At 51.4% G+C, this 8,621-nt stretch overlaps 4 protein-coding genes across 4 annotated transcripts; 1 reads left to right on the top strand and 3 right to left on the bottom strand.

Moving 5' to 3' along the window:
• Positions 1-45: 45 nt before the first annotated feature.
• MCYG_08248 (GTPase Ras2p) lies at positions 46-1,474 on the bottom strand (the record flags this gene model as incomplete). The annotated part of the gene is made up of 3 exons (XM_002843119.1): positions 46-614; positions 744-1,196; positions 1,366-1,474. 3 exons carry the CDS (start codon positions 1,472-1,474, stop codon positions 46-48), a joined length of 1,131 nt encoding a protein of 376 aa, XP_002843165.1.
• A 904-nt stretch (positions 1,475-2,378) lies between these two features.
• On the bottom strand, positions 2,379-4,695 carry MCYG_08247 (peptidase S41 family protein; the record flags this gene model as incomplete). Its single annotated transcript, XM_002843118.1, has 4 exons — positions 2,379-3,218; positions 3,296-4,002; positions 4,077-4,475; positions 4,533-4,695. 4 exons carry the CDS (start codon positions 4,693-4,695, stop codon positions 2,379-2,381), a joined length of 2,109 nt encoding a protein of 702 aa, XP_002843164.1.
• A 1,664-nt stretch (positions 4,696-6,359) lies between these two features.
• Positions 6,360-7,048, top strand: MCYG_08246 (conserved hypothetical protein; the record flags this gene model as incomplete). Its single annotated transcript, XM_002843117.1, has 1 exon — positions 6,360-7,048. The coding sequence occupies one exon, from the start codon at positions 6,380-6,382 to the stop codon at positions 7,046-7,048; it is 669 nt and encodes a 222-aa protein (XP_002843163.1).
• Positions 7,049-7,476: 428 nt separating this feature from the next.
• MCYG_08245 (SAM-dependent methyltransferase UbiE/COQ5 family protein) lies at positions 7,477-8,568 on the bottom strand (the record flags this gene model as incomplete). Its single annotated transcript, XM_002843116.1, has 5 exons — positions 7,477-7,517; positions 7,563-7,736; positions 7,809-8,151; positions 8,194-8,316; positions 8,374-8,568. 5 exons carry the CDS (start codon positions 8,566-8,568, stop codon positions 7,477-7,479), a joined length of 876 nt encoding a protein of 291 aa, XP_002843162.1.
• Positions 8,569-8,621: the final 53 nt, after the last annotated feature.

Here is an 8,621-nt window from a genome sequence, read left to right as displayed (position 1 = left end):
CGAGAAGAGGTGACAAACGGAAGAGTCTCTCCTGGCAGGGCATTTTCAATGAGTAAAGGCGGAGGTATGGGGAATATGTGTAGCGATCAACATCGGCCGGAAGATCATACTATCTTCCACCACGGGATTCGATATGCGTTCGGCGGGCTTGAAACGGCCGCTGTGGGTAGAATCTCGATAATGGCCATGCCTGCTGTCGTTAGTGTTCGAGTAAGTAGATTCATATGCATCCGGATCTGCCTTTTTGCTCGAACGCGTCGAGAGCGTGCCTGGGCGACTCTGGCCCTCCCACTGCTTGAGGACCGGCTGGAGGGACTTGGACCGCCTTAGTTGCGCTGTGGTCCGCCTGTTCCATGCTTTCTGGACAGAAAGCCATAGACTGCGTCGCTGGGGCCGGACGTCAGAGGTGATGCTGCGCCCTGTCGGGTTCTGTCCCTCCTCTGTCGTGAGCGGAGCCGTCTGGCTGTGGGCTACCGGCTGGGTAGCTCTTCTCCTATAGGCGGTAGAGAAGAAGCGTGTCGAGGACAGTTGGTCTGCTTCTCTGAGCGCCTGCAGCTGGGCCATCTGCTGCCGCTGGTGCAGCTTGCGAGCTTCAACCACCCGCCGTACGATCACTGCTCATAAAAAAAAAAAACACATTAACATCCGTACTAACATCCACTGTATTTGATATCCAGTGCTGGGTAGAATGAAGTATTGATAATGATATCCCGCTGTGAGGGTGTAGAAGACAGCCAACTCACAGGCAAAGGTCTCTTCTATGTTGACCATCTCCCATGCGCTGGTCTCCATGAAGCCACAGCCTCTGCTCCTGGCAAACTCGAGGCCGCGTCTGGAGCTCACCACCCGCGCCTCCTTGAGATCGCACTTGTTCCCGGCAACGATCTTGACGGGAGGCGGCATCCCGATCATGGGCTGGTCGTCGAGTCCATGCTCGGGGTAGTCGTGGTAGAACTGCTTCAGCAGGCGGGTGCTGTTCTCCTCCCTGTTTTCCGTCTCCATGTCTATCATCTCCATGAAGTGGTCCAGGGTCTCGAGCGTCGGCTCGTTGGTGATGTCGTATACGAGCAGGAAGGCATCCGAGTTCAGGTTCGAGGCAGCCCAGAGACCGCGATATTCCTCCTGGCCGGCCGTGTCGGTGAGAGAGAGGAAGTACGGCAGTCCGTCGACTGTGCGAGTGACCGAGTATGAGTCTTCTATAGGGACGTCAGCTGTATAGCCACGGTATATCCAACGCGACACTGGGGACAATACCGATCGTAGGGTCATACCTAGACATCTATTAGCTTCTCTTCATCATCATCATCTTCTTCTTCTTCATCCTCGATAGCGTCCAACTTACTCGTGATTCCACTGGCTTCGCACCAGACGCAGCGTTATCGACGACTTGCCTGGTCTCGAGGTCAGCACAAAACCACCATCCAGGAGGTATAGCAGCGCTGCTATAGCCTCTGAGACCTACCGCATCCTCCATCACCACATATTGTAATGGATATCGACTCCGCCATGAGCTGCCCACAGCCTCTCGACCAGGTCTGCGCCGGCAAACACAGGCGAAGACGCCTCCGCCGCCGTGTCGACTACCAGAGACGAGAAAGGGTCTTCTCCGTACGAGGTCTGTCGAGTCTGTCTCTGCGTGTCTGCCTTCGCTGTGATCTCCTCTGCTTGGTTATAGCGTGAAGGACGGCATCGAAGAGAAAGAGACGTATCTTCTTCTTCCTCTTCTCTCGTCCTTTTTCTTTTTCTTCTTCTTCCAACGGCTGTTTCAGAGAGTCGCCATCGTTCCCTGGCTCGCGATGAGAACCCCTTGGAACCCACAGCCTCTTATATACGGGCGTACGTCTATGTATATATATATATCTCCCTCTGTGTGCTCACGAGCGGGCAGAGAAAAGTCCATGATATCACCGATCCCCAGTGGTTGGTCGCCCTCTATGCCTATTGCAGTATCGCGCAAGCCCGGTGAGTTGGCGATGTGGAACTTGCGAGAATCAAAGAATCAAGGATGGAGCAGCTTGCTTTTTTTCTCTTCTTTGCTTTTCTTCCTTCTTTTCTATTGTTATTGTGATGGTCTAGCTGTATTCCGTCTGTTCAAGGTATGTACATATGCAGGTGTCACCATGGAAAAGGAAAAAAAAAAAAGGGGCTGATATGCCAGGGGGGAGGGAGGTGAAGGGGAAGGGAATATATTGAATCGCCAGCGCAAGATTTGAACGGTTGATATATATCAGACAAGGTACAGTAGATCCGTAGTTATGGAGACGGATAGACGCAGGGAAATATACATCGAGTAAGGTCGGGATATGCAGGTAATATAGGAACTCCGCATACCCGGCTCTCTCCCTAACAAGGGGGGCCCAGCAAGGGTGCTGGTGCTGCTAAGGAGCACAGCTGCTCTCCCCCCAGGCGACATCATGCACCGCGCCCCAGAGGACGGTGATGTCGAACAACATCCTCGGTGTCGTCCAGATCCGGCAGTCGGCGGGCTCGTTGACGAACTGACGTGGAGTGCGCGACCCGTCGTCTGGACGGACGGCGTTGCGAAAGTTGACTCGTCCACCCAGGCCGTCTCGCCTCGTTCGAGCGAGGACGTACTCTCCCGTTCGATACATCTCGCCGATGGACGTCTTGGCCAGCTCCTCTCGCTCGCGGGCGGTCGAATACCCTCTGTAGACGGACGACACCGCCTGGTAGACCTGCTGGTACGTCAGGACCTGCGAGCCCTTGACACCGCCAATCGCTTGGACCGGCCCGTCGCGCGGGCGGCCGCCGGTCACCACTGACTTCACCCCGTTGCGCTTCAGCAGGTCTGCGAATATTGCGCAGGTGGAGCTGCAGGTACCGTCGGTCAGGAGGATCATCTCCTCCGGCTTAAAGACCTGAGGCGGCAGGTCGCCGCGATCCAGGTATCCGGAAACAACGGTGTCCCCGGAGGCAGCTGCAAGGTCCTCGCTCTTCAGGTTCCAGGTGGACAGGCGCGTGAAGTTGAAGTCGCCGACCTTCTCCGGGCCAAAGAAGTCGTCCCAGTCGGAAAGGGCCTCGCCCTGCGTGTCGACGTACACGCCAATGTCGAACTGAGACCCTCGCAGGTACCGGCCCATGCTGCTGTTGCGGTGCCCAGGGTCTGACAGCACCGCGGTCACCTTGCTGCCAATGACGTCCAGTTGCTCCGTGGCACGCAGGTTGGACGCATCGTTCGGCTGCGTATCAGGGAATAGCTTGTAGGAACAAGTCAGGCTCAAGGACTTTAAATGCATATATATATATATATATATATATCAAGGATATGACATACCTGTTTAAAAGCATCGTATCCCAAAAAGACAGCGCCGCCTCCATTTGCACTCACGTCGATGATGAGCTTCGATTTTCGTTGTTTCTGACACGCCGCCAAAAACCTGGTTATCACAGAGCTAAATTCCCTGAATCGTAGCTCCTGGTGTTCGTCTGAACCCGAAAAGGAGTTGATGGATAGAACGGCAGTGTCCGGATGGTCGTCACCTAGGAAATAACCAGCCACATCCCCGTACTCGAACTCTTCCACTGGCTTCGGGAAGAGTACTCTGGAAGGTTTGCCTGGGACGGCCCGTCGATGAACCTCACGATGGCTGACGGCCATGTCGGAGTCACGTTTCTGCAGCTGCTGCTCGGCGTCAAGCTTTCCATTGCAGAACTTGTCGTAAAAGGTACCACCATCCACCACGCCGACAAACGGTTCTTGAAAGGCAGCATAGTTCATGTACTCTTTCGTTGTCCCATTCTCGAAAGTCAGCTTGGTGGTTGGACCGGTGTATACTCCCCCAATCGCAAAGAAGCCCCCATACGAGTCCAGCTCATATCTTGGGATCGAGTGAAATAGAGAGTTGTACAATGCATCTGGATCCTGGAAGCTTGCATGGTATGACCAGGCCTGCAGCCACTGAACGGCATCCTGCCCGTCAATAGACTTGATCGCAGATGGTTTCCAGTTTACCTTTTCCGTTGCGGTGACGTTTAAATCTCCTAAAGGCATAATTAGCGAATGCAACAACACCTGGAAGGGAGGGCGTGCATTTCCTGTTAGTAGTAATACATACTAAAGACATATACCTCAGGGAGCTTCTTCCCATCCGGTGACAGGGAGACTAGTGGCCCGATGCCGTCTCTTCGGAAGGTAAAGGTGCTGATGGCGTCGAGGTTGATGTTAAAATGCCCGTCGTGTACGGCTGAGGCGAGCCTAATTATATCACTCTGGAATTCAAATTCATTTGCATACTCGTTGCCAACGGCTTTAAGTCTGATTCCCTTCAAACCATCTTCAAGGTCGACTCCCGGGAGCAGATATCCCTTTGGAGGGTCCTTGAGATAATCGAGTGTGCTCTGCCACGAGAAGAATGAATCGAGACCGTCAACCAGCCTAACGGCGTCTTCCTTTTTGAACGGGACAGACGTTAAACAGGAGTGGGCAAGTTCAGCGGAAACGAGGAATACTTTTGCTATCCCCGTTTAGTTAGTAGTTATTCTTCTAGTATGGGACATGGTGCTAAGCTTACCGCCTGGACTTTCTTGTAGCTGTTCCTTTTGTGCAAGAGAGATCAGTTCACAGGGCTCCTGGCGCTGGAATGCTTTTGATAATGTACGACTCGGCCTTGCAAGTGTCTGTGGTACTGATGATAACGCCGTTAATGCAATGAGACCGTGATGCAGCCAAACCATAACTAAATGTCGAAGGACGGAGTGGTACAATGCTTTTCTGTAAGAAGTAAAATAGACAAGAAAAGTAAAATGCTAACAGCTGCCGGTTAAAATGACATAAACATAAGGCGTTGCGTGAAAAGAGGAGCTTTTATACAGGATTGTTATATAGTTGTGTCTCTACAGAGTAGATGGCACAACGCAAACAGGTCGAATAAACGGATAAAGAAGAAACAAACAGTCAATATTCTGTATTCTCCAAGGTGCGTCCTCTGAGGGAAATAGAGTATTAGATCTATTGTTCTTTGGGCCAACAGGGAGGCTGAGGACGGGCGCCTGGTGAAATCGACCCCTGTCGGCGGGTAGACTCCTTCATAAGCATTGTACATCGGCGGCCAGCCAGTTGGCCCAATCCAGAGGCTTCTTCGTCTTCTTCAGCTTAAAGCAACCGTTAAGACCAAGGACGATAAGAAGAGAGTTCGTCCTGTTGGTGACTGAGCGCCATGCTGCCGTGTTTTGCTCTGGTCGTATCGCCAGGGTAGTAATTGGCCCTCCGTGCACGAAGCCAACAGATGTGAATCCACAACTCACAGCCAGTTGCGAGGCGGAGCTCAGCTTCAGCCAAGTGCGTCTCTTTCGTCAGCCAGTCGCTCTGCATCCTGTCGAGCCTTTGTCGTTGGCTTGCCAGCCTCTCTCGCCTGGCCTCTAGGCATACATATATCTTTGCCTGTCCTGTCTATTTTTAGGGGCATAGCGCGCCCTCTGCCTTGGACTAGTGACGTGTACACTGACATGCGAGGCTTCATGATAGTCTTCTGTCTTCTTTTCTTCCTGTTATCATCTTCATCTTCATCTTCATCGCTTCGGGCGCTTAAACTGGCGATGTCATGTGACCACAAAACTTCGATTTGATATTCGACTTTTCACCTTTGATCAAGTCAAGCATTCATCGTACTTCATATACTCGATCGATATGTCTGTTACCACTCATCGGTGACATCGTTCATGCGCTGATCCATCGATACACCCCACCAGCACGAGCATTGACAAAATATCCCTGCCATTAATAGGAGATGAAACACATCGACTACTCCGTCCATACATAGTATTCAACTACATAGTAGCCCCCTGGCCACTTGCTCGGACATTATATTGGTTTCAGATCTTCCATGACCATCCAGTTAGCTGTTTATATGTTGCCGCTATGGTTTTACCACCTGTTTTTGATATATTGAGCTCCCAGGTGTTGTTTATATCCGGGACTGCTATGTATAAGCACAGAGGAGTGATCTGGCTGCCCATAACTACTGGTATAACTAGGGGAACATCTCCCTTCTGGTGTCTTGCCTGCTTTTCTCCATCTTCCTTAGTTCTAACGGACCGCAGAGATCAAATTGGCGGGCATGCAGGAAGTACGTCTTCTCTACGCAACTCCCAGTGGCTCCCACAAAGACCTGTACCTTTACTCAGGGTGTCTTCATCCTTAATATCTGGTAGAATAACAACTGTAGAGAGTAAATAGATAAATATCAAGGGCAGCGCCTGTCACTGGCTTCTTCTGATTGGCTCTTCCGTCCACAACGCTAACCCGACCTTATTTTTTGGTCGAACGAAAATCTCAACTTCAATCCATCAACAACAAACCCATCGAACCCTGCGCGACAGACTTCCAGACGCCCGCAGCAGAAAGCCATGACGACTGGCCATGGCTGCCAACCCAGCAGCTGCTCGTATTCGTGACAACCAACGTCGTTCTCGCGCGCGACGAAAGGAATACATCCAAGACCTCGAAACGCGTATCCAGAGGTACGAACGCCAGGGAGTCGACGTCGCCATCGAAGTGCAGGCCGCTGCCCGAAAGGTAGCGAGGCAGAATGCTATGCTGAGATCGCTACTCAACTCCTTTGGCATGACAGATGCCAAGATAGACGAGTATCTTTCTTGCGCAGCAGAGAACAGCAACCCGGCCCCTGTCCCAAGAAAGAGGCATATAGCAGCAGCGGTGGAGCGTCGTCCCACCGCTACGCCCATCCGTGCAGAACCTCCTCCGCCGGTATGCTGTCGGGGGAACCAAGATCGCCAGAAATGTACGACTCCAGCCGCCGATGCAGCCCATTTTTCCGTACAACAACAGGCTTGTTCAGGCACCCAACCCCAGCCCGAGGCCACTGATAGATCGTCGAACCCTGCATCTACAACCACCCTAGATCGTCAGTGGAGTGATGACATGACACCTTGCGAAGAGGCTGCTAGGATCATTGCCGGCATGCGAGGTGACTGTGATGAAGAGATTGTGCGGGCTGAATTGGGATGTGCACCGAACGAGGCTTGCTTGGTCAGCAACATGAACATATTCCAGGCGCTTGATAGGTGATACCAGTCCAGCAAGCAGCCCAAAGTACCAACTCAAGAATCATCCAATATTATACGACCCCTGAAACGGAATGTACATACCCCTCGGCTAGCATTCCTGTACGCCCTAGGCTGCCTTATTCGACGAGGGCAGTTTATCAGCTATGATGAATTCCGGTCCATTCTTCCCCTGATGGCGAAACACGATCGGTATACCATATGCCCGTAATCCCCAATTGCTCCATGGTACTTGGGCTTTTATCACATTGGCGCTCTTCAGTCACCATCTGCAGGAAATATGGAACTTTCACGAAAAATTACGGGTTTCAACAGCAGTTTTAATAGATCCCATAACTAAATACTACCAATTACTGCCCAATTTCGCCACGTTCTTCTATCTCTTTTCCCCTCGGGAACACCCCCTCTGGTCTCGAAGGTACCAGATCCACTTCATGTCTTGATAGCGTATATCTTGAAGGAACCTGTGACCCCTGTCAATTGTCTGTGGATACTTAGAAAAATGGTTTGCAACATACCTGCCCATTCGTTGAAATCAACATCTTTAACATCGGACTCCAGCTCGCGAGAGGGTATCCCTCCACTGCAACACCCTGGCTTAGACTGGGTGCCGCAACCGCCATTGTTCTGACCAACTTCTTTGGCAGTCGTATAGACGTTAAGGTCAGATTTGGCGTCAACGATGAGAATTTCTATACATGTTATGAGAAAGACATAGAATATAAATGTGGAATATATCGCTTGATCAAGACTGGGGTACGTACCGTTAAAGCCAGCCTTACGAAGGTACTTCTCGTAGTCTCCAACCTGACTAGCACCCGCAATGCAGCCAACATAGAGAGCCACGCTCTCGCGAATTTTGGAAGGAAGCGGCTTTTTAGCAAGAATGTCACTGATGGCAACTCGGCCACCCGGCTTAAGGAGACGGAACATCTCATTGAAAACAAGCTGCTTGTCAGATTCGGGGACGAGGTTCACCACACAGTTGCTAATGATACAGTCGGCAACCAAGTCAGGGAGGTTGATGGCTGTAATCTGAGAGTCCACGAAGGAGACATTGTCTGCTTTTGCGTCTTCCTTGTTCTTGTTTGCTCTCTCGAGCATATCCTAGATCACGGTTATAAGCAGCCAGTTGATTGGGAAACAGGCAGGACCTGCATTACTTACCTTGTTCATGTCTACTCCAATGACTTTGCCGGCAGATCCAACAACTTTGGCAGCTAGGAAGACGTCGAAGCCGGCGCCGCTGCCTAGATCAACCACGCATTCTCCCTGTTCATAGAGTCAAAGTATTGCACATCAAATAACCTAGGGAAAGGCAACACGAACCTCTTTCAAGTTTGCAAGTGCCAGCGGATTCCCGCAGCTCAACCCGAGGTTGGCATTTGCAGGAGTATTTGCTAGCTCTGCTTCGCTGTATCCAAAGGCCTCTGCCACTTTACGGCTGTAGGCATTATCGTCACTGGTTCTAGCTGCCAGGCCATAGTGTTCTTGAACGTCGTTGTATACGCGTTGATTTTCCATCGTGATGGTTAATGGTTGAAGAAAAGATAGACAGACAAATGTCCGCTGCCGTT

Source organism: Microsporum canis, genomic scaffold, assembly GCF_000151145.1.
Source record: "Microsporum canis CBS 113480 supercont1.8 genomic scaffold, whole genome shotgun sequence".
NCBI lineage: Eukaryota > Fungi > Ascomycota > Eurotiomycetes > Onygenales > Arthrodermataceae > Microsporum > Microsporum canis.
Note: the sequence above shows the minus strand (reverse complement) of the source record. Positions and strands in the feature narration are given on the sequence as shown.